Source organism: Salvelinus namaycush, chromosome 3 (assembly GCF_016432855.1).
Source record: "Salvelinus namaycush isolate Seneca chromosome 3, SaNama_1.0, whole genome shotgun sequence".
Taxonomy (NCBI): domain Eukaryota; kingdom Metazoa; phylum Chordata; class Actinopteri; order Salmoniformes; family Salmonidae; genus Salvelinus; species Salvelinus namaycush.
The window spans coordinates 13,067,331-13,092,668 of NC_052309.1; the positions used below are offsets into that span (position 1 = coordinate 13,067,331).

The 25,338-nt window shown below is 43.9% G+C and overlaps 1 protein-coding gene across 3 annotated transcripts in view; it reads right to left on the reverse strand.

Annotated features, from left to right (window-relative positions):
* Positions 1–20,772, reverse strand: part of naa25 (N-alpha-acetyltransferase 25, NatB auxiliary subunit) — a 26,708-nt gene extending 5,936 nt beyond the window's left edge. For 2 of the 3 annotated variants that reach the window (XM_038989740.1, XM_038989742.1), the window contains exons 1-18: positions 20,702–20,772; positions 18,507–18,592; positions 18,132–18,270; positions 16,912–17,030; positions 13,641–13,715; positions 13,366–13,552; positions 13,124–13,235; positions 12,869–12,958; positions 9,994–10,166; positions 8,969–9,081; positions 8,603–8,810; positions 8,352–8,441; positions 8,003–8,183; positions 1,133–1,232; positions 878–1,029; positions 653–778; positions 346–589; positions 44–167 (exon numbers count right to left, since the gene is read on the reverse strand). In XM_038989740.1, coding sequence (XP_038845668.1) covers positions 44–167; positions 346–589; positions 653–778; positions 878–1,029; positions 1,133–1,232; positions 8,003–8,183; positions 8,352–8,441; positions 8,603–8,810; positions 8,969–9,081; positions 9,994–10,166; positions 12,869–12,958; positions 13,124–13,235; positions 13,366–13,552; positions 13,641–13,715; positions 16,912–17,030; positions 18,132–18,270; positions 18,507–18,592; positions 20,702–20,759 — 2,377 coding nt within the window. In that variant the 5' untranslated portion in view covers positions 20,760–20,772. The remainder of the gene's footprint in view (positions 1–43; positions 168–345; positions 590–652; positions 779–877; positions 1,030–1,132; positions 1,233–8,002; positions 8,184–8,351; positions 8,442–8,602; positions 8,811–8,968; positions 9,082–9,993; positions 10,167–12,868; positions 12,959–13,123; positions 13,236–13,365; positions 13,553–13,640; positions 13,716–16,911; positions 17,031–18,131; positions 18,271–18,506; positions 18,593–20,701) is intronic. The other variant, XM_038989741.1, reaches the window with a different exon arrangement.
* Between the last annotated feature and the right edge of the window lie 4,566 nt (positions 20,773–25,338).

Genomic DNA, 25,338 nt, shown 5'->3' on the forward strand with positions numbered 1-25,338 from the left:
ACGGAAGTCTACATCCCTCTCTCCCCCAATCTCCCCGTCTTACCCAGTCCAGTGGTCTCTAGTTCCTGAAGAGTCAGTGATAGTTGCAGAGCAGAGGCCTGACAGTGACAGCTGCCACTAGACAGAGCAGTGGCCAGGCGGGAGGAGGGAGGGCCCAGGAACGGGTACTAGAACAACACAACAGTTAGTGGTCCTGTGTGGCTCAGTTGGTAAGAGCATGGTGGTAGGTTCAGTTCATGCTGGGGCCATCCATATGGAAATGTATGCACTCACTGATTGTAAGTTGCTTTAGATAAGCCAACTACCATATATTATATTACACAGTTATTAGTGAAGCGTGTGTACCTGTGTCTGTTTCTCTGTGATCTGGGCTGCGGTCTGTAGCGTCAGGTCTAGCTGGGAGAGGAGGGTCTGGAGGGTGGAGCTTTTGGCTGATACACCATTCTCATTGGTCTTATCAGAGTTCCGTGATGAGGGGGCGTGTCCGAGCAGAGCCAATGAGGCGAGGAGGCGGAGCGTGAGAGAGCGAACCTTTAACCAGACCGACTCCTCCTCTAGAGACAGACGACGATGCTCCTCAGTCAGCTCCCTGGAACACACACATTTTTACAGACTGGCATGGGTAAATATGTTGTGACAAGTGTGTGTGTACCTGTCCTTGGGGTCCCAGCTGAAGAGGACAGTCAGGTCTCTGTTGTCCCTCATGTTGTCCCAGGGAATGTCATCCTCCTCAGGACACAGACCCATCGCCTTCACACTCTCCTCCAGACTTGATGTGCTACAACAACACAGGAATATGTTACAGGTAGGTGTGTGTGTGTGTGTGTGTGTGTGTGTGTGTGTGTGTGTGTGTGTGTGTGTGTGTGTGTGTACTCACATGTCAGCCTCGGTGTACAAGTCCAGTAACATCCTCTCGGTGCGGACCTGAGCGAAGTGCAGAGATTGGTTGAGCCGGGTTCTAAACGCGATGAATTCTGGGATTTTCTCAAACGCTCCATACTTATAGGCCTGGATTATGTACTCTGAGGTCTGGCGGAGGACAGAAAAGAGGAAACAAGGAAGAGGTGAGAAAATACAACTCATCAGAATATATGACATATTTAGGACATACTTAGATGAGACAGGGACTCACATCTTTCTGGTTGGAGTGGAAAAACCTGAGGGAGAAGTTATAGGACTGGGAGGCTGCAGCAAACTGACCCAACGACCCTGCATAACGAGTTAACAGATACCTGGGAGGAAGGAGAGAATATAAGGATTAGTGCATTGGTTATGGTAATCTTAATGTGTATGTGTGTCAGCGTTTCTGTCAGAGCATTTTAATTTACTGGACAAAAAATGGTTGCGGAACGAGATTACGGCATCCACCCAGTTCTCAGAATGACAGAAATCCCATTTAGTTCATGGTAACATGCAACTCGGATGCAACGGCATGCGTCATTCTTACTGAATTCCGATGAGCAATTGGAAGATGTTAGAATACATAGGCGGCGCGTTGAATTAAATTGCCAACATTATATAGCTTAATTAACTTATTCCTGTCTATACAGAAAGAAAGAAAATCATCAGAAATGTGGCTACTACACCAGAAAACATGATTTGGCCAAAGAGGATTATTAGCTTCTTAAACATCTTTTTGCTGTGGATTGTTTTAAAATCGCATAGCCTACAGTCGGAAGGGCCCGCAATTTGGGCAGAGCACGCGGCAAATACCAAATAGATGATTGTTGAGATGCGATCGTCAGTGAAAAGGATTTAGACCCTGAGCTAGGCATATCGTAATATTTAAAAATACAATCGCCGAAAAACTGTTTGGAAAACAAATGACTATTCCTGTAAATGCCACCGTCAGCCAGAGGAATATGCTGAGAAGTATTATCACCACAGCAAGCAAGGTACTTGGAGTCACAAAGACAGGCCTGGATGAGATCTTTAAGGTCAGGGCCCTCCGCAAGGCTCACAAAATCATTCTAGACCCAAGCCACCTCCTGTACCCGGACTTTGAACTAGTCCCCTCTGGGCGCAGGTATAGGGCACCCCTCAGCAGGAAAAACACAACTAGACAATCATTTGTGCCAGGTGTGATATCCCTCCTAAATAGCTCAGGCTAATGTTCATATCAACTCAGTAAGGCCAGCAGGCTAGTCTTTTTTATATTTTATTGGTATATAACTTATGAAAGTTGTATTGTCAATTTTGTATTTAAATGCCACTTTAAACGTGTACATGACACTGCAACAAAATTTCCCTATGGGGACAATAAAGTAAGTAAGTAAAGAGAAGACAATGAAAAGAAACCAATCTGTCTTAGTTATCAAAAGTCTCAACTTAATTGAACGATCTTATTGGCACCAGCGAAGAACATTGGCCAGATCCCCGGTGAGTGTGCATATTCACCGTCTTTGTGTCAGTGCCACCTTTGTTCGTTTCTGGACAATCATTTTCTCCTCCAGCTTAGATGGACATCATATTGTATTTGTGTCTCCCCTTTTAGTTGGCCTAATATATGGATCAGACAACGTAGTTTTTATTGATCTGCTAGTCAGTGTCAGCAGAGTAGGCTACCCTGTCATTTATGTTATATTAAAAAAAGGTTCTGCTAATGTCTCCAGTCATATAAAGTGTAGTAGAATTGCTTGAAATTTGTTCATAAAAAGCCAACATTTTCCTGTGCAAAGAAATAAAAAATATAGGCTCTGATATAGCCTAAGCCTACTCGAAGTCACTACTCGCTACATTGAACAGTCTTTTTTGCAAACAGTGATCGAGTTATATTATTATCCTAATTATGACTATCCAATCAACACATTAGGAATAGGAGGATATCTTACATAAGTTTGCAAATGTGAGAATGCATGGAATGCTTTATAATATAAGGTGCATTTTTATGGAGAAACTGTTTGAATGTTAAATGACGAGACAGAGGCATTGATGCGAGTCTTGTTCAGTACATTACAATACATACGGGTATCTCAAACACACCGGTAAAACACTGGAGTTGCAGTAATTTACATTTACCAACAGATAGCATCACTGTGCCATCTTACACCCATAACAGAAACTTAGCTTTCCCAAACTTGAAACCCAAGTGTAGCCAATGTTAGAACCGCCCACGTGTACTTTTCCTCAGCCAACAATATGTGTGACAAACAGCAAAATCACTAGTCTATGTCAATCTACTATCCCCCATAGTAGAAAAGTTACCTATTCTATTGGCCAGCTTGTCATTCTGTGCGAGAAAGAAATAGCCTATTCCAAACAGACTCTGGGACAGTTGTGGGACGATAGACACCAAATTCATACAACAGGTAGGCCTAGGCTACATAAAACATTTTTTTTTAAAGCAATGAGTCTGATGCAACAGATCAGAACGTTTAGCATAAAATGTTGATAAACTATTATTTCTCCACATTATAAACGCAGCAATGCGCACAAGGCAGTAGGCTACGCGCGAATGTTCGTTCCATAATGCAATTAGCGTGAAAACACCATTGTGAGCGATTCACGTGACCGATTAAAATATCCGTTCGAAATTTAGAAAGAGGGGATATCTAAATATGTAACAACTAGCACGGGTTCCTAATATGACTAGGATTGTTCCTTTGGCTACTGGACAATGAAATAAAATTGATTTGAAAACCAATAGAACATGAGAAAAAAGCTAGACCTAATGGTTTCAATGGCATATGGAAGTCTTTATAAAATAATTTCTTGCACGTTTGGTTGGATTTTGTCTAGGCTACTTTGAGGCAAGGTAAGACGTCAAATCAAACTTTCTCACATGTGCCGAATACAACACCTTACCGTGAAATGCTTACTTACAAGCCGTTAACCAACAGTGCAGTTCAAGAAAGAGTTAAGAAAATATTTACTAAATAAACGAAAGTAAAAAACAATAATGAGGCTATATACAGGGGGTACCGGTACCGAGTCAATGTCGAGGTAGTTAGGAAGTGACTATGCATAGATAATAAACAGCAAGTAGCAGCAGTGTAAAAACGTAAATAATCTAGTGGCCATTTGGTTAATTGTTCAGCAGTCTTATGGCTTGGGGGTAGAAGCTGTTAAGGAGCCTTTTGGTCCTAGACTTGGCACTCCGGTACTGCTTGCAGTGGTGTAACAGAGAAAACAGTCTATAACTTGGGTGACTGGAGTCTTTGACAATTTTTGGGGCCGTCCTGGATGGTCCTGGATGGCAGGAAGCTTGGCCCCAGTGATGTACTGGGCCGCTCGCACTACCCTCTGTAGCGCCTTATGGTCAGGTCAGATGCCGAGCAGTTACCACAACAGGCGGTCATGCAACCGGTCAGGATGCTCTCGATGGTGCAGCTGTAGAACCTTATGAGGATCTGGGGACCCATGCCAAATCTTTAAAGTCTTCTGGGGGGGAAAATGTGTTGTTTGCCCTCTTCACGACTGTCTTGGTGTGTTTGGACCATGATAGTACGTTGGTGATGTGGACACCAAGGAACTTGAAAAACTCTCGACCTGCTCCAATACAGCCCCGTCGATGTTAATGGGGGTCTGTTCGTCCCACCTTTTCCTGTAGTCCACGATCAGCTCTTTTGTCTTACTCACATTGAGGGAGATGTTATCTTGGCATCACACTGCCAGGTCTCTGACCTCCTCCCTATAGGCTGTCTCATCGTTGTCGGTGATCAGGCCTACCACTTCTGTCGTCAGTAAACTTAATGATGATGTTGGAGTCGTGTTTGGCCACGCAGTCGTGGGTGAACGGAGTACAGGAGGGGACTAAGCACACCCCTGAGGGGCCCAAGTGTTGAGGATCAGCATAGCAGACGTGTTGTTGCCTACCCTTACCACCTGGGGGCTGCCAGTCAGGAAGTCCGGGATCCAGTTGCAGAGGGAGGTGTTTAGTCCCAGGGTCCTTAGCTTAGTGATAAGCTTTGTGCGCACTATGGTGTTGAACGCTGAGCTGTAGTCAATGAACACCATTCTCACATAGGTATTCCTTTTGTCCAGGTGTGGAGTGCGATTGAGATTGTGTCATCTGTGGATCTGTTGGGGTGGTATGTGAATTGGAGTGGGTCTAGGGTATCCGGGAGGATGCTGTTGCTGTGAGCCATGACCAGCCTTTCAAAGCACTTCATGGCTACCAACGTGAGTGCTGTGGGGCGGTAATCATTTAGGCAGGTTACCTTCGCTTCCTTGGGCACAGGGACTATGGTGGTCTGCTTGAAACATGTAGGTATTACAGACTCGGTCAGGGAGAGGTTGAAAATGTCAGTGAAGACACTTGCCAGTTGGTCCGCGCATGCTTTGAGTACACGTCCTGGTAATCCGTCTTACTCTCCAGCTTTGTGAATGTTGACCTATTTAAAGGTCTTGCTCACATCAGCTACCGAGAGCATTACCACAGTCGTCCAGAACAGCTGGTGCTCTCATGCATGCTTCTGTGTTGCTTGCCTTGAAGCAAACATAAAAGGCATTTAGCTCCTCTTGTAGGCTCGCGTCAATGGGCAGCTCACGGCTGCGCTTCCCTTTGCAGTCCATAATATTTATTTTTATTTTTATTTTATTTTTTAAAATTTTATCCCCTTTTCTCCCCAATTTTCGTGGTATCCAATCGCTAGTAATTACTATCTTGTCTCATCGCTACAACTCCCGTACGGGCTCGGGAGAGACGAAGGTCGAAAGCCATGCGTCCTCCGAAGCACAACCCAACCAAGCCGCACTGCTTCTTAACACAGCGCGCCTCCAACCCGGAAGCCAGCCGCACCAATGTGTCGGAGGAAACACCGTGCACCCGCCCCCCTCGGTTAGCGCGCACTGCGCCCGGCCCGCCACAGGAGTCGCTGGAGCGCGATGAGACAAGGATATCCCTACCGGCCAAACCCTCCCTAACCCGGACGACGCTAAGCCAATTGTGCGTCGCCCCACGGACCTCCCGGTCGCGGCCGGCTGCGACAGAGCCTGGGCGCGAACCCAGAGACTCTGGTGGCGCAGCTAGCGCTGCGATGCAGTGCTCTAGACCACTGCGCCACCCGGGAGGCCCCGCAGTCCATAATAGTTTAAGGCCTGCCACATCCGACGAGCGTCAGAGCCGGTGTAGTAGGATTTAATCTTAATCCTGTATTGACGCTTTGCTTGTTTGATGGTTCTTCTGAGGGCATAGCGGGATTTCTTATAAGTGTCCGGATTAGTGTCCCGCTCCTTGAAAGCGGCAGCTCTAGCCTTTAGCTCGATGCGGATGTTGCCTGTAATCCATGGCTTCTGGTTGGGGTATGTACGTATGGTCACTGTGGGGACGACGTCGTCGATGCACTTATTGATGAAGCCGGTGACAGGTGGTATACTCCTCAATGCCATTGTATGAATCCCGGAACATATTCCAGTCTATGCTAGCAAAACAGTCCTGTAGCTTAGCATCCACATCATCTGACCACTTCCGTATTGAGCGAGTCACTGGTACTTCCAGCTTTAGTTTTTGTTTGTAAGCAGGAATCAGGCGGATAGAATTATGGTCAGATTTGCCAAAAAGGAGGGCGAGAGAGAGCTTTGTATGTGTCTCTGTGTGTGGAGTAAAGGTGGTCTAGAGTTATTTTTCCCTCTGGTTGCACATTTAACATGCTGGTAGAAATGAGGTAAAACAGATTTAAGTTTGCCTGCATTAAAGTCCCAGGCCACTAGGAGCGCCGCTTCTGGATGAGCATTTTCTTGTTTGCTTATGGCCTTATACAGCTGGTTGAGAGCAGTCTTAGTGCCAGCATCGGTATGTGGTGCTAAATAGACGGCTACGAATAATATAGATGAGAACTCTTGGTAGATAGTGTGGTCTACAGCTTATCATAAAATACTCTACCTCAGGCGAGCAATACCTCGACACTTCTTTAATATTAGACATTGCGCACCAGCTGTTATTGACAAATAGACAAACCCCACCCATCGTCTTACCAGACGTAGCTTCTCTATTCCTGTCAGTGCATGGAAAATCCCACCAGCTCTATATCATCTGTGTCATCGTTCAGCCATGACTCGGTGAAACATAAGATATTACAGTTTTTAATGTCCCATTGGTAATATAATCTTGATCGTAGGTCATCCATTTTATTTTCCAATGATTGCACGTTGGCCAATATAGAACGGATGGCAATGGGAGTTTACTCACTTGCCAACGAATTCTCAGAAGGCAGCCCGACCTCCGTCCCCTTTTTCTCCGTCTTTTCTTCATGCAAATGACGGGGATTTGGGCCCATTTTTACTCATAATATGTAGTAAAAGGTTCAGGTTTCAAACAATTAAGTATACGTTTTCAAAATGCATACTGCCTCCAGCTCATTGCAAAGTGGTGTGTGACACGCTGACGCCTGCCTATGCACTTGAATGGAGAATTGAAAGCGCACTTCAAAAATAGGAGCTATTTTGAAATCGTGGCCATTTTTTAAAAACACGTGATTGCCTTTAGAATTGTTGCGCAATTATTGGGCTTTTTAAAGCGTGTTTAACTCCAGCAACAACCAGCTGAGGAGCTGATTTCTCCTGCAGATCCCCAGCTGGTTGCTGCTGGAGTAAAACGTGCTTTTATCATTCATTGCACAACAATTCTAAATACAATCACGTCTTAAACAGTGTGCACTGTTATATATAGGATAAAATGCATTATTTCTCAATGGGATTTTATTATTTTAAATCGGATTGTTCATTTTTTGGGGGGGCCAAAAGCCGGCCATTACCGGTTAACGGAAACCCTGGGGTGTGTGTGTATTACTATCCTAATGGGTACCGGAAGTCCCCACGTGGATAGTAAAACAAGGAAAATTCTCTCTCGTGGGGACATTTCCCAGGTCCCCCATGAGGACAAAGACTATTTTAGGCTCAGGGGTTAGGTTTAGGGTTAGAATTGGGCTTAGGGGTTGGCTTTACAATTAGGTGTTAGGTTTATTGTAAGGAGTTAAGGAAAATAGGATTTTGAATGGAAATCTATTTTAGCTCACAAGGATAGTAAAACTTGTGTGTGAGTGTGTGTGTACTAGAGACCCACCCTATGGTGTCGTGCTGTACGTGCTTGGCATCCAGGCTAGAGTAGAGGTCCACTACGGGCTGGAAGGCTCCGAGGCGACAGAAAAGAAGCAGCAGCAGTAGTTTGAACTGAGCGTTGGAGGGACTGAAGGACAAACCCTCCTCTAATACTCCTAGACACTGCCACAGCATGTTCTCATCGCCTAACACGCACAGAGACACACACACAGTATGTTAACAAACACAGAGAAACCAAGAGCGAGAGAGGGAAAGAGAGGCAGAGAGTGAAAGGCAGGGAGACAGAGAGAAAGAGGCAGAGAGAGAGCAAGAGAGATGGAGAGAAAGAGAGAGAAATTAAGACGATGACTCACCAGTTTCTGTCCAGAGGTCGATGTAGACGTGAGCGACCATGAGACAGTACGGATCAGAGAACTGGAGCTCTGTCTTCAGACACGACTTCCCTGTTTTACACACACTATTGTCAGACAAACTAGTTTCTGGTTCTTCACAAAATTGCCATTGCATCTCTTCCAGTAGTTTTTAAGCTAGATGCATCACATTTTGGATGGATAGACGGAAAGGGATGGATAAAGATAGGGACCGATAGAATGACTGTCCTTACCAAATTGTAGTCCATAGTGGTAGTGGGCTTTGAGTTCTGTGATGAGGCATAGTTTGCCCTCTGTGTCCAGAACGCGTTGAAGTCCCAGCACCCGGCTCAGCTGACACACACACAAGTGTCTCTGCAATGCCTTCGTATCCCCCGGAAACCCAAAGCCATCCTCACCCACCTCCCCCAACGGAACCAACTCCCCCAGACGGTTTTTAAACTACAGGGAGGAGGAGAGGAAGAGAGAGAATAGGAGAGGGAAGGGAGAGAGAATAGGAGAGGGAAGGATAGGAGCAGAATTTATGTTATCATGTCCAACTCATCAGGGGTTGGTGATAGATTCCCACTACTGGTGGTGTTCTGCAGGTGTGTGTGTACCTGTGTGTGTTGCTCAGGGGGAAGTAGGTGTAAATATATCTTCAGGTCTGTAATACAGCAGGGTTTGTCTCCAAACTTCCCAAAGAACTGAAGCATCAACTCCAACGGATCTCCTGTAGACAACACAACGCAAACAAACTGTCAACAGCCGAGGAAACTGTGGGGTGTGCCGAGGAAACTGTGGGGTGTGCCGAGGAAACTGTGGGGTGTGCCGAGGAAACTGTGGGGTGTGCGTTAGTGATTTTTGAGGTTGGTTCGGTTTCGGTTCAATTATTTAAAAATAATCACGGCTTTCAATTTCAGTTTCAATCATTTTTTTAGACATTAAATACACTATGCATTATGTGAGTTAAATGGTATAGCACAAAATACAACCATTAAGTTGAATAAAAGTCCCATGATGGTAGTGACTGCCCATTACGGCTTATCCCTTATTAACTATCATTCATTTACTTTAATTAAATATTTCAGTTTGTGTACATTACATTTGTTTTATTTGATGACTTTATTATTTAATTCCAAGTCATCGCATCTCTATAGAGCTGCTGCCTATGTCAGACAAAATCACTATTTTAGTAGTTCTTCGAAAGTAAATAAGGCATACTTTTCTGACTGCTGAATACCAACTATCAATCACTAAGATCATGTGCAGTATTTTCAGGTAGAAAAAAATCCGAAGCAACTGCTTTCTGCCCCTCTATCTCTCTTGATTGCGCGTTCTCTCCGTCTCCATGTGTGCTCCACACCACTGAGGTATAATAAGCTCCATACAGATCGGACAAGTAAGCGGACGTGCAATGGATTATGGTCCTTGTAGTTAATTACCACATTTTCTGCGCTAAACTATGTAGAATATTGGCCTTTTGGAAACTACAAATCCCTACTACAATGCACAGTTCGATCTGATTCGTTCTGATCTCCAGAGAAACTGTGCATCGAGTTCACAGAAAAACAAATGCAATTCAAATAATTGAACCGAGTTCCAAAAATAACAGCAGCACTAGTGTGTGTTTGTGTGTGTGTACCTAGCTCTTGCTCATCAGGACAGCCCCTCTGTCTCAGTCTGTGTATGAGTTCCAGGCAGGCCATGTAGGGACCTCTGAGAGGACGAGACTCCTTCTTGTCCTCCTCCTCCATCCTGTCCACCACAAACTTCACTGCCTCCGCCACAGTGGTCTGCACTGGACCCTCCACACAGCTAGAGAGAGAAGGGGAGGCAAAGAAGATAGTTTGTTTGATCAGCCCATCTCTTCTCATATACGAGGTAAAACTTCCACCAAGAGCAGAATCTCTAACAAGCAATGGCCTCTTCTAATAGTCCGCTATTATATAATATTTTCTCACTCACACAACAGGGTTTCCGTTTCCCGGCAATTGCCGGCTTTAAGTAGATAAAAAAAATGAAAAGCCGATAAATAACTTCTACCGGCCAAAATTATTGAGAGAAAAAAGCTTTTTAATATTTTGGGGCTGCATGTAGCCTAGTGGTTAGAGCGTTGGGCCAGTAACCGAAAGGTTGCTGGATCGAATCCCCGAGCTGACAAGGTAAAAATCTGTCGTTTAACCCCTGAACAAGGCAGTTAACCCACTGTACCCCAGTCGGCCGTCATTGTAAATAAGAATTTGTTCTTAACTGACTTGCCTAGTTAAATAAAGGTTAAATTAATTTATGGAAATACCAGTCGATGGAAACATTTGATCGTCATACTTATCAGTATATAGGTTAATTTGCATATAATAGTGGAATTAAATTGGTGTATGTGTATTTGTTAGTCATCGCTTAGCCCATCTTATTTATCCAACACAACTATCACACTATTTTGAACAGGATTTCTCCTGCAGCTCCTCAGCTGGTTGCTGCTGCATGTGCTTTTATAAGCCCATTCATTGCATAACAATTCTAAATGCAATCACGTTTTAACTGTTTATGTGCACAATTAAAAACAGCTATTTTTATTTCTCAACTTTATTACCGCCTAATTCAAGCGCAGCGTGTCACCTCCACTTTAAAATGTGAGCTGTAGGCATTAGTGCCTATGCATTTTGAAAACACAGGCCTCCTTGATTGTTTGAAACCTGCCAGTTATGATTTTTTATTTTTTTTATCCCCTTTTCTCCCCAATTTTCGTGGTATCCAATCGCTAGTAATTACTATCTTGTCTCATCGCTACAACTCCCGTACGGGCTCGGGAGAGACGAAGGTCGAAAGCCATGCGTCCTCCGAAGCACAACCCAACCAAGCCGCACTGCTTCTTTAACACAGCGCGCCTCCAACCCGGAAGCCAGCCGCACCAATGTGTCGGAGGAAACACCGTGCACCTGGCCCCCTTGGCTAGCGCGCACTGCGCCCGGCCCGCCACAGGAGTCGCTGGAGCGCGATGAGACAAGGATATCCCTACCGGCCAAACCCTCCCTAACCCAGACGACGCTAGCCCAATTGTGCGTCGCCCCACGGACCTCCCGGTCGCGGCCGGCTGCGACAGAGCCTGGGCGCGAACCCAGAGACTCTGGTGGCGCAGTTAGCACTGCGATGCAGTGCCCTAGACCACTGCGCCACCCGGGAGGCCCAATTTGTGCATTTTTGTGGAACAGTTTGATTTCAGTAATAATGTTTTCGTTTCTCAAAATCATTGTCACGTGGTTAATCATGAAAATCTGAATTAAAATGATAAAAAAATTCAACTATGGCGAGAGCACTACCCTCTGCTATATGGACACATTGATACACCGTGATCTATTGCCCGCTAAAGAAATGAGCACATGGAACTAATAGCCTATAGGCCAATGCAGCAGTAGGCCTATAACTTCCATTGTCAACTAAAATCAAATGCATTAAGCCGACAAGTAAAAACAGTAGAAAATGATCAATTCAGGTTTTCAATTGCATTTATTTCTCAGTCTGCCTGCATGCCTTTCTAAATGTCTTGACTTGAGCTACTCTTTTTATAAATTCCTCATGACATGTTTACTACTGGTGACATATGTAATGGGAATTGATAAAAACAATCAAAAGGGCAAACAATTCACACAATGAAACAACGAATGCGCAAGAATTGGCGGGAGACATCTGAGCCATTCTGGTGAGAGACTCGCCTATATCTTTTGTTATACTCAAGAGAATCTATACACATATTTAGATGCTTTTCACTGACAACCGCAACTCAACAATCAGCTAGGCCTTATTGGCATGCGTTCTGCCCAAATTGTGGGCTTTGCAAATAGGCATAGGCCTACAAGCTTGTGATTTGTAAGAAACCACAGCTATTTTTTATATATTTTTTTAATCTAACAATCCTCGATTCTGCCGTGGATAAGTCATGCTTTCTGGTGAAGTATTTTGAATTATTTTATTTATGTGTAGACAGGAGTAATGATATAATTTTGGCAAATGTATTCGTATTTACTTCCCTAGCCTATTCGACGTACCGCCTATGAAAGACTTCCTCGTGTGCCATTGCTCTCCTGTTCCATTGGCTTTCATATCAACTTTCTTTCATTGTCCAGAAGCCAAAGGCACAATCCTAGTCATATTAGCAACCCATCCTAGTTGTTGCATCTTTAGATCTCCCCTCTTTCTAAGTTTCTAATGGAGATTTTCAACAATGTCACATATAGAACCGCTCATCAGGTGCGCCGTTTAGAATGGAGTTTTCCCGTGAATTGCATTTTGGCAAATGTTTGAAAATGACATTTTATTTTCTGCTTTATTACAGGAGTTGAATGTTCTGTGAAGTTGCATTACCATAATCTAAATGTGATTTCTGTCATTTTGAGCACAGTGGGTGGATTCCCTAATGGGTCCGGTAAATTTCTCAAATGGCCGGTGAATTAAAATCTTCCCGGTCACGTTGTCCGGCGCCACATTTTCCTAACCGAAACCCTGACACACATAGTACTCACTGCTCTTCCTCATTAGGTGGGCTCCAGGACTTGTCCATGAGATGGAAAAGAGAGTCAAAGTAGGAGAGATAGAACTGCCAATCATCAGGACTGTAGAGAGAGAGAAAGAGGAGAGAGGGGGGGGGGGGGGGGGGGGCGAGAGAGAAAAGGGGAGAGAAAGAGAGAGGGGGGGAGAGAGATAACCAACTCTGTAAGAGCAATGCTGAAGTGTGTGCATAAATGTGAGTTTGTATATATATATATGTGTGTACTCACTTTTTGAGCAGTAGTTTGTAGGACAGAGCGTTGCATTCAGGCCAGAGCTGCAGTCGTTGGTACATCATCATACACTTATTCTCCCTGCTCTGCAACTCACTGGTCAACTTCTCTATGAGACGGCAAACATACACAGAGTGAGTAGAAAGACATGAACAAGTCACACAGCGAACAACCCAGAAGCTGCACAAATCCTCTCTGAGTCTCTCACACACACACACAGAATCTCTGTCCATTCTTACCTCCCAGTGGACCGCGGACCATGTCCAGAGCCTCCACACACTTCCCCAGCCGCTCCAGGATCATAAAGTACAGTTGAACCTCAGCCTCAGCCTCAATCTTCTCCTCCTTCACCATCTTCTCCACCATGCGTTCAGCCAGGGGCAGGAACATGGTCTGGGCCAACTTCTCATCCTGCGCCGAGATGGCCTGAAACACACACAGACAGTAAACACACAGTCACACAGACAGACTCACAGTCACTCAAGCTATATATTTAGTGAGAGAGCATGCCTACCTGCATAACCAGACTCATGACAGACCAGAAGTAGTATGGGTTCTTAGGAACGGTCTTATACAAGGCCATCCCCGCCTAGCGAGCCAGACAAACAGAACAATACAAAAAGAACACATGACTTAGTATTTGTTGACATCGTGGGAATATTGAAGACACTAGTTAGGGGTACTTAACCCTTTGACACGTACCATCACAAATACAGTGCATTCAGAAAGAATTCAGACCACTTGACTTTTTCCACATTTCAAATCCAAGTTTATTTGTCACGTGCGCCGAATACAACAGTGAAATGCTTACTTACAGGCTCTAACCAATAGTGCAAAAAAAGGTATTAGGTGGACAATGGGTAGGTAAAGAAATAAAACAACAGTAAAAAGACAGGCTATATACAGTAGCGAGGCTATAAAAGTAGGGATTCTACATACAGACACCGGTTAGTCAGGCTGATTGAGGTAGTATGTACATGTAGATATGGTTAAAGTGATTGTGCATATATGATAAACAGAAAGTAGCAGTAGCGTGAGAGGGGTTGGCGGGTGGTGGGTGGGACACAAGGCAGATAGCCCGGTTAGCCAATGTGCGGGAGCACTGGTTGGTCGGCCCAATTGACTTAGTATGTACATGAATGTATAGTTAAAGTGACTATGCATATATGATAAACAGAGAGTAGCAACAGCGTAAAAAGAGGGATGGGGGGGGGGGTTGTTGCATTACAGCACTGGGAGACTAGTCACATGACAGCCCGCTTGGAGTTTAGCAAATGTATTAAAAATAAAACAAATACCGTATTTACATAAGTATAGCCTCCCGGGTGGCGCAGTGGTCTAGGGCACTGCATCGCAGTGCTAGCTGCGCCACCAGAGTCTCTGGGTTCGCGCCCAGGCTCTGTCGCAGCCGGCCGCAACCGGGAGGTCCGTGGGGCGACGCACAATTGGCATAGCGTCGTCCGGGTTAGGGAGGGTTTGGCCGGTAGGGATATCCTTGTCTCAGTATGTAAATGTAATAAAATGTATGCACTCTACTGTAAGTCGCTCTGGATAAGAGCGTCTGCTAAATGACTAAAATGTAAAATGTATTCAGACCCTTTGCTATGAGACTTGAAATTAAGCTCAGGTGCATCCTGCTTCCATTGATGATCCTTGACGTTTCTACAACTTGATTAAAGTTCATACCTGTGGTAAATTCAATTGACTGGACATGATTTGGAAAGACACACACCTGTCTATATAAGGTCCCACAGTTGACAGTGCATGTCAGAGCAAAAACCAAGCCATGAGGTCGAAGGAATTGTCCGTAGAGCCCCGAGACAGGATTATGTCGAGGCACAGAACATTTCTGCAGCATTGAAGGTCCTCAAGAACACAGTGGCCATCATTCTTAAATGGAAGAAGTTTGGAACCAGCAAGACTCTTCCTAGAGCTGGCCGCCCGGCCAAACTGAGCAATCGGGGGAGAAGGGCCTTGGTCAGGGACGTGACCAAGAACCGGATGGTCACTCTGACAAAGCTCCAGAGTTCCTATGTGGACATGGGAGAACCTTCCAGAAGGACAACCATCTCTGCAGCACTCCACCAATCAGGCCTTTATGGTAGAGTGGCCAGACGGACGCCACGTCTTAGTAAAAGGCACATGACAGCCCGCTTGGAGTTTGCCAAAAAGCACCTAAAGGACTCTGACCATGAGGAACAAGATTCTCTGGTCTGATGAAACCAAGATTGAACTCTTTGGCCTGAATGCCAAGCGTCATGTCTGGAAGAAACCTGGCACCATCCCTACGGTGAAGCATGGTGGTGGCAGAATCATGCTGTGGGGATGTTTTTCAGCGGCAGGGACTGAGAGACTAGTCAGGATCAAGGCAACGATGAACAGAACCAAGTACAGAGATCCTTGATGAAAACCTGCTCCAGAGCTCTCAGGACCTCTCTGACTGATGCGAAGGTTCACCTTCCAACAAGACAACGACCGTAAGCACACAGCCAAGACAATGCAGGAGTGGCTTCGGGACAAGTCTCTGAATGTTCTTGAGTGGCCCAGTCAGAGCCCGGACTTAACCCTGATCGAACATCTCTGGAGAGACCTGAAAATAGCTGTGCAGCAACGCTCCCCATCTAAACTGACAGAGCTTGAGCGGATATGCAGAGAAGAATGGGAGAAACTGCCAAAATACAGGTGTGCCAAGCTTGTAGCGTCATACTCAAGAAGAATCAAGGCTATAATCGCTCCTTTTTGCTTTGTCATTATGGGGTATTGTGTGTAGATTGAGGGAAAAAACAATTTAATTACATTTTTGAATAAGGCTGTAACCTAACAAAATGTGGAAAAAGTCAAGGGGTCTGAATACTTCCTGAAGGCACTGTACATTTGGTATGCTACAGTAGAAACAACAACACGATATACAGAAAATAAAGCCCTTACTTTGGTAGGAACGCACACATGTCCAAAGTTCAATTTGTAAGGAAAACTACAATGAAGGTAATGCGGGCGCTGGCCAGAAAATGTGCCAGGGGAAAAAGTTTGTGCAATCCTGTTCTGACTAGAGATGCGGAATGTCATCATACTTGATCTGGGGAAACTGGGGAAGTGCTTGGGCTCTCGTTGAAAAGATACGTTTTTTGAGAGAAGTTTGTCAGGCTCAGTAAAGCCTCAAATATAAATGATCTGCAACAGTGAAAAGTGCTACTTCTTATGTGAATTAATGAGGTGGGACACACCTCAAATCAAACTGTTAGAAAATAAAACCAGTTAGAAAATAATTTGAAATTGACAAGTTGAAACATAGATAGATAATTAGCAGGCAGTGTGCCTTGGTTTGAGGGCAGCCTGTCTTGTTGCGTAACAATCACATTTTGCAACAGTGAGTGCATTCTGACATCACGCACATAAAAAGAACCTCACACTGGGGCAACCGTTAGAGATATTTGGAACTTACGCGTGAAAAGGTTAAAGCAGTTGTGTTTCATGCTTGTGGAAAAGCTGGGGATGTGTGTGTGTGTGGGGGAAAGGGGGATACCTAGTCAGTTGTACAACTGAATGCCTTCAACTGAAGTGTCTTCCACATTTAACCCAACCCCTCTGAATCAGAGAGCTGTGGGGGGCTGCCTTATATCGACATCAAAGTCTTCGGCGCACGGGGAACAGTGGATTAATTGCCTTGCTCAGGGGCAGAACGACAGATTTTTACCTTGTCAGCTCGGGGATTCAATCCAGCAACCTTTCGGTTACTAGTCCAACGCTCTAACCACTAGGCTGTGTGTGTGTGTCTGTTTTCTGACCTGCTGCATCTTCTTGTACTCTCCAACACGGGCGTAGGCCATGAACAGGTGAGAGTGATACTCCTCGCTGAGGGGAACCTTCTTCACAGCAGCTTCATACAGCTTAGTCACCAACTCAGCTACAGACAGAGGGGATGGGGAGAGTCAACATCACAACATAAGGCCTTTGCAGACTGTATGGCAGCTTCAGTCTTTTACAATCATCACATTACACTGTGCGATGTAACCAAATGAAAATATTGATAACCTGGCCAGATTGCACAATTTGCTTTAGTTCTGTCATCACATTCTGCGATTGGCTTGAGAGTCTATGTCAACTGCAGCGGTGTATTTGATCTGCGCATCTGCCAGCACCAGCAGAGCAAGCCACTCTTTATGCTTATGCGCAAGTTCGGGAAAAAATGAAAGTATGCATAGTTTTCACATAACTGTATATGTCCGAACTCAGAATCAAATAGGCTTCCCCAAAATAGCATGGTCGCTGTGGTAGAACGTTGACTTTGATTGGTGATTTTGTGCATTTATCAAAATCCCATCGGGTAGTCTGATTTCAGATTATTAAGGAAATCATTCTTCTTGCACAGCATGAAAACGTTTAAATCGAACTATTATATTAATCTGACTATTCACAATAATGTGCATACTTAGTGCCGGCCATGTTCCTATTGGTCAGTCACCAGGATCGGCTCGTAACACCAGCCACACTATACGATAAATGCGAAACAATTCTGACACTGCCGACCCTGTCACACTGAACGAGCCAAGACGTCCGACAATCGTTTACGACCTACGAATTTGCCTACAAAGTGGAAATTTTGTCTGGGACAGAGAAATCATAGCATAAGACGGCTAAAATCGTACAGTCTATGGGGGCGCTTTAAAGATAACTCAGAGAGTTGTGTGGATGTGTGCGTGTTTGGTTTTACTGCCTTTGTGGAGACCAAAAGTACTCAAAAGGATACTAAAACAAGAAAAATCTGGAAAAGTGGGGACATTTTCCTGGTCCCCTAAAGGAAAAAGCCTATTTTAGCCTCAGGGGTTAGTGTTAGGTTTAGGGGTTAGTGTTAGGTTTAGGGGTTAGTGTAAGTGTTAGGTTTAGGGTTACGGAAAATAGGATTTTGAATGGGAATCAATTGTTTGGTCCCCACAAGGATAGTACAACAAATGTGTGTGTGTGTGTGTGTGTGTGTGTGTGTGTGTGTGTGTGTGTGTGTACTCACGGCGGTGCATCTCTCTGTACAGTATAGTGAGAGCCTGTAATGAGTTATCGTCAGTGGGTTCGAGTGTCGCCACCTCCTGGGCCAGGCTAAATGCTTCATCCTGCTTTCCTGTTCGCTGCAGACCGATGGCTTTCAACACCTGGCGAGAGGGATCTGCCTGAGTAACATGCCACCATCATCATCATCGTAGGGGGTAGAGGTTAGGGGCAGGGTTTTAGGTAAGGCCTAGGGGGGTCAGGTTGGATATAAGTGCTCGTCTCTCTTTCAGTCATTAACCCAACTTAATTTACAGCTGCTAGCGAGCAGTTTTGACCAGACCAGGAAAAACTCTGGGCTCCATCTTGGGCCCTAAATACAGCCCAGAGTCCCACCCACCTTGGCACAGTGCAGGTCCTTGTGTTTCTTCAGCAGTTTGTCAGCCTGCTGGATCGCCATCTTGTTGTTGCCATTGTCCAGGTAGTCTAAAGGGAGATGACATTACAGAATCAGTTAACCTACTCCATACAGTACTATAACACATACACACCCACCCCAGCCCAGTCCCACCCAAGGAGAAAAGGAGTTATTCCTTGTATTACTCTACAAACCATTCATGGAGTACTAAGACCTGTCAGCAACCATAGTTTAATTTAAACTTGCACACTGATTTAAATAATTTAACCAAAGCCATTATCAGGCTCTAGAAGTCGTTTCTAAAATGTGGAATGTCCAATCAAAAACGCATATTTTGAACCAATGGGTAAAATAATATGTTAATTGTGTAAATAATCCTCTAAAACAACCAATGGTCCAAACCTCATGTTTCTAACATAATAACCTTTCAAACATTATTGTAGTTTTTACCCTTGTAGGATGACCAAAATTGAAAAGTGATAAAAAATAAGGACAGTTGCACAGCATAGCGTAAGCTAGACTGGATGCTGTGCGAGAATAAAGACTACCTGACAGGCTCACTTTCCCGTTGAACTCGTCATCATTCTTCTCGAATAAACAGGTAAGATAGATATTGATTTTGAGACATGACATGTAGTATTTCTTTGTTTTAGTATACGCCTTTTTATATTTCATGAAAAATTCCTGTTGTGTTTTTGAAGATTTCTCACAAAAACAAGCGAATCTCTGAAATGTCAACGGAACACTGGGCGTACCATAAGCTTTTTTTCCTCCTAAAAATGATATGTAATTCACCTTGTCATGCTAATTTAGCTTCTTTCTTCTTTTTTTTACAGAGCACACACAAAGACAAGCACGCATACAGTCCCTTTCATAGGGCAAGTTGGGGTCTAGACTTCAGGGCAGCTGGATGCCAAAATTAACCCTGCCAGACAGACACACAGTGCTCTCCTGCTACACTATGTCATCAGCCCAAATGACAACTAGGCCAACATCATTATGTCTCGTGTTGGCCATCAGGGTTTCCCTTTCTTCATAAACCGAATGTCTCTAGATCAGCATCAATTTATATATCTAGACCCATACAGCTATATTTTCATTGTGTCCAGTATCCACTCACTGACAGCCTCTGTCAACTGATGATAATCAACTCCACATGATTTCAGCAGAGCTTTTGAGGAATGGGAAACAGAGAGAATCCTGAGAGACCAAACAGAAGTCTCAACGGTGCATGTAATTAGAGCAGTTTGAAACTAAATCTAACTGGATCTAGCTAGCTACCTGTATGATATAATACGACACTAGAATGTCATCGAATGGCCCAAATCAAAGGCTACAACACAACCATGCATATCAAACTAGCCAACCTTAATCCTCTTAAACCCATCTGACACATAACAGCTAGCTAACCATGATCAATGATCTGTAGTTATAGCCTTCATACTTTGTAGCTAGCTAACAGATGCGTTAACAGCGTTGGCATCAGCGACACGAAATCAACAACACCCGTTAATAAAAACCCATCTAACCAGCTATTTAGTTAGCATCACAACTATTGCCTTGTAAAGTTAATAGCCAAACCATGGCACCCCGTTCTTGAGAGCTAACTTAGCATCTAATGGTAACTTAGCTAGCTACCGAGTTAACTGACGGTAAAATGCATCCGACCAATGTGTGTAATACACCCCGGTGTATCTGACCAACTAACTAGTTAGCTTAAACATAGTTGCTGATATTTCTGTGGCATACAAAACTATTTGTAATAACATTACGGCTCAGATCCATCACTGTTTCTGCATGCTAACATAGCTAAGCCTTAGTTAGCTAGCTGTCAAATCAAAGAGACCTGAATTTAGCAAGTGGGAGAGACTAATCGCTGAAACTCTTTTAGGGTGTAGTTCAAAGCAAAGCTGTTTCATCGTGTATTGAATAACGGTGGGCAAAATATCTGCAGTTGTGCGCTGTCAGAATTGTGCTGACATCCACTCAAGCCAAGGTGCACGGTCATTCGGCGCTGCAGGCGAATTGAGTCCGGGGATGGGACTTCGGTGGCCCCTGGTGCTGCCCAGCGAGTCACAGACACAAGCTACTGATCAGATGACTGCTCCGGTACGTCGATAAACAATGACAACACATTTAACCAGACACAAATGTGCTGTTTCCTTGCGAATTGTTACCGTAAATGGGTCTAAGTCTCCGGTCGTTAGGGTCTTGCACATGGCCTCTAGCCGCCATGTTGGAGGTTACCAGTATATGTCTGAGCATGCGCGGTCGCATCAAACCGGCAGGAATTAAAAGGGACAGTACATATATATATATATATATATATATTCACCTTTATTTAACCAGGTAGGCTGTCAGGCTCTCATTTAGAACTGCGACCTGACCAAGATAAAGCAAAGCAGTGCGACACAAACAACAACACAGAGTTACACATGGAATAAACAAACATACAGTCAATAATACAATAGAAGAAGTCTAAATACAGTGTGTGCAAATGAGGTAGGATAAGGGAAGTAAGGCAATAAATAGGCCATAGTGGCGAAATAATTACAATATATTGTAATGAAACAGGTAAGGAGCAGGTCTCGAACCCTATACCTTCTAGCCCGAGGTCCGGCGCGCTATCGACTGTGCCGCAAAAGCATGCTCGAACTGCAGCGTCGATATCCGCGCTTATAAACCCAGGGTCGTTACACTACTCCCGCCTTTCAAAGCGCGTCCTCGCGCTAGCTTGCGACTCTACGTCTTACAGGAACGCGCTCACCGGCCAAGCACACGCACTGTCGTGGATGCAAGGTCCGATCACTTCTGACACCAGTGTAATGAAACAGCAGGGAGCAGGTCTCGAACCTTCGACCTTCTAGCCCGAGGTCCGGCGCGCTATCGACTGTGCCGCAAAAGCATGCTCGAACGGCAGAGTCGATATCCGCGCTTATAAACCCAGGGTCGTTACAATATCAATTAAACACTGGAGTGATAGATGTGCAGAAGATGAGTGAGCAAGTAGAGATACTGGGGTGCAAATTATAAATAAAATAAATAACAGTATGGGGATGAGGTAGTTGGATGGGCTATTTACAGATGGGCTATGTACAGGTGCAGTGATCTGTGAGCTGCTCTGACAGCTGGTGCTTAAAGTTAGTGAGGAAGATGTAAGTCTCCAGCTTAAGTGATTTTTGCAGTTTGTTCCAGTCATTGGCAGCAGAGAACTGGAAGGAAAGGCGGCCAAAGAGGAATTGGCTTTGGGGGTGACCAGTGAAATATACCTGCTGGAGGGTGTGCTATGGGTGGGTGCTGCTCTCAGTGAGCTGAGATAAGGCGGGGCTTTACCTAGCAGCGACTTATAGATGACCTGGGCCAGTGGGTTTGGAGACGAATATGAAGCGAGGGCCGTTTCAGTAGGATTTATCTGAATTTAATCTACTCAGTACAGCAAATGCCAAATAAATGTTAAAATACAGTCTCAGTATGTCAACTGCAGTGGTATAAAGTACTTAAGTAAAAATACTTTAAAATACTACTTAAGTAGTTTTTTGGGTTATCTGTACTTTACTTTACTATTTATATTTTTGACAACTTTTACTTTTACTTCAGTACATTCCTAAAGAAAATAATGTACTTTTTACTCCATACATTTTCCCTGACACCCAAAACTACTCGTTACATTTTGAATGCTTAGTAGGACAGGGAAATGGTCCAATTCACAGTTATCAAGAGAACATCCCTGGTCATCTCTACTGCCTCTGATCTGGCAAACTCACTAAACACAAATACTTCATTTGTAAACGATGTTTGAGTATTGGAGTGTGTCCCTGGCTGTCCGTAAAAAATAAATAAATAAACGCGAAAATTGTACAGTCTATTTTGCTCAATATATGGAATTTGAAATGATTTATACTTTTACTTTTGATACCTAACTATATTTAAGCAAGTACAATTACTTCTGAAACTTAAGCATATTTAAAACCAAATACCAAAGTAAAAGCCGACAAGGTAAAAATCTGCCGTTCAGCCCCGGAGCAAGGCAGTTAACACCCAAAAACTGCTCCCCGAGCGCCGATGATGTAGTTGTCGATGATAAGGTGGCCCCCCGCACCTCTCTGATTTGAGGTGTTGGGTTAAATGTGGAAGACACATTTCAGTTGGATGCGTTCAGTTGTACAACTGTATCCCCCGTTTCCAACTGCCATTTACCCATACTGATATTTCATTATTTGAAAAGACTGTAGTTTCTTACATGCAGTTCACAATGATACATGACTGTTGTGCTTAGCTGTGCCACTAGTGGTCGCTCTTGGTCTGTCAAACTCTGGTCAAAGTCTGACCTTTAAAAAAATATTGTTCAGCTCTAATTTTCTCATTTTAATTTAAAATGTCTCTTTTAAAATTGAATTGATCATAATATAATAATTCCCTATGTATGGGAGTGATATACCGATCTGCATATCAGGATGATGTCTTAACTAAACAACTGCAGATCCCTTGAAATGGTCCCCACTCCAGTCCTTCCCCAGATAATGTACTGTACTTTCTTCACCACTACATGGTCCTAAAAATATATGGTCTACTGAAACTAGATCTTCTATAAATCTTCTTCTGTCTACCTCTGGAGAGGTGAGCGTTGACTGAGACATCAAACCAACTCTAGGTGAGAATGTGATAAAATAATTTATAAGGTTTAAGATAAATTATTAAATAATTCTACCCGGAAACTTAACCAGTAGGGATCAGAGGTTATGTAGCATGGATAAGGAGTAATTACAAATATTAAACATAAGTCCAACTAGGTTAGACTGGGAGAGAGAGGAATGTGTGTGTGCCTAAGAACACACCTAGAAACAATTAAACTATGGTTGAACCGACCCGGCTATAAATCTGGAATGTACGATAGGACAGGGAGTACCCCTCCAGGTTTCCTTTATCTGGGGGGGACTGGAACTGTCAGCTGGGTAGTAATAAACTGTGGTGAGAATTCTAGAGAAGAAGATAGCTCTCCTAATGTTAGTGTGCATGTGTGTGCGTAGGTTAGAAGAATGTTATAAAAGGGATATCTTTGTATGTGAATGGGAGAGCTCTCGTGAATAAACTTGGATTTGACTTATTGTGAGCTGGGAGTTCTGTCTGTTTCATTTAAACCAGAACTTTACACACTCTGGGTTGCAGACCGATTAGAATAATTGAAAATTCTAGACATTGATAATAAAATTCTATATCAGAATGACAAAGTGAATGGACAGAGAGTAAATATAGAATATTAGCTCAAAACTATTGTGGAGCTCCTGCAACTACAGTTGAAGTCGGAAGTTTACATACACTTAGGTTGGAGTTATTAAAACTCGTTTTTAAACCACTCCACAAATGTCTTGTTAACAAACTATAGTTTTGTCAAGTCGGTTAGGACATCTACTTTGTGCATGACACAGGTAATTTTTCCAACAGTTGTTTGCAGACAGATTATTTCACTTATAATTCACTGTGTCACAATTCCAGTGGGTCAGAAGTTTACATATACTAAATTGACTGTGCCTTTAAACAGCTTGGGAAATTACAGAAAATTATGTCATGGCTTTAGAAGCTTCTGATAGGCTAATTGACATAATTTGAGTCAATTGGAGGTGTACCTGTGGATGTATTTCAAGGCCTACCTTCAAACTCAGTGCCTCTTTGCTTGACATCATGGGAAAATCAAAAGAAATCAGCCAAGACCTCAGAAAATAAATTGTAAACCTCCAGAAGTCCGGTTCATCCTTGGGAGCAATTTTCAAACGGCTGAAGGTACCACGTTCTTCTGTACAAACAATAGTAGGCAAGTATAAACACACTGGGACCACGCAGCCGTCATACCGCTCAGGAAGGAGACGCGTTGTCTCCTAGAGATGAACCTACTTTGGTGTGAAAAGTACAAATCAGTCCCAGAACTACAACAAAGGACCTTGTGAAGATGCTGGAGGAAATAGGTACAAAAGTATCTATATCCACAGTGAAACGAGTCCTATATCGACATAACCTGAAAGGCCGCTCAGCAAGGAAGAAGCCACTGCTCCAAAACTGCCATAAAAAAGCCAGACTACGGTTTGCAACTGCACATGGGGACAAAGATCGTACTTTTTGGAGAAATGTCCTCTGGTCTGATGAAACAAAAATAGAACTATTTGGCCATAATGACCATCATTATGTTTGGAGGAAAAATGTGGAGGCTTACAAATTGAAGAACACCAACCCAACCGTGAAGCACAGGGGTGGCAGCATCATGTTGTGGGCGTGCTTTGCTGCAGGAGGGACTGGTGCACTTCACAAAATAGATAGCGTCATGAGGCAGGAAAATTATGTGGATATATTGAAGCAACATCTCAAGACATCAGTCAGGAAGTTAAAGCTTGGTCACAAATGGGTCTTCCAAATGGACAATGTCCCCAAGCATACTTCCAAAGTTGTGGCAAAATCGCTTAAGGACAACAAAGTCAAGGTATTTGAGTGGCCATCACGAAGCCCTGACCTCAATTCTATAGAAAATTTGTGGGCAGAACTGGAAAAGCGTGTGTGAACAAGGAAGCCCACAAACCTGACTCAGTTACTCCAGATATGTCAGGAGGAATGGGCCAAAATTCACCCAACTTGTTGTGGGAAGCTTGTGGAAGGCTACCTGAAACATTTGACCCAAGTGCAACAATTTTAAAGGCAATGCTACCAAATACTAATTGAGTGTATGTAAACTTCTGACCCACTGGGAATGTGATGAAATATGTCAAAGTTGAAATAAATCATTCTCTCTACTATTATTCTGACATTTCACATTCTTAAAATAAAGTGG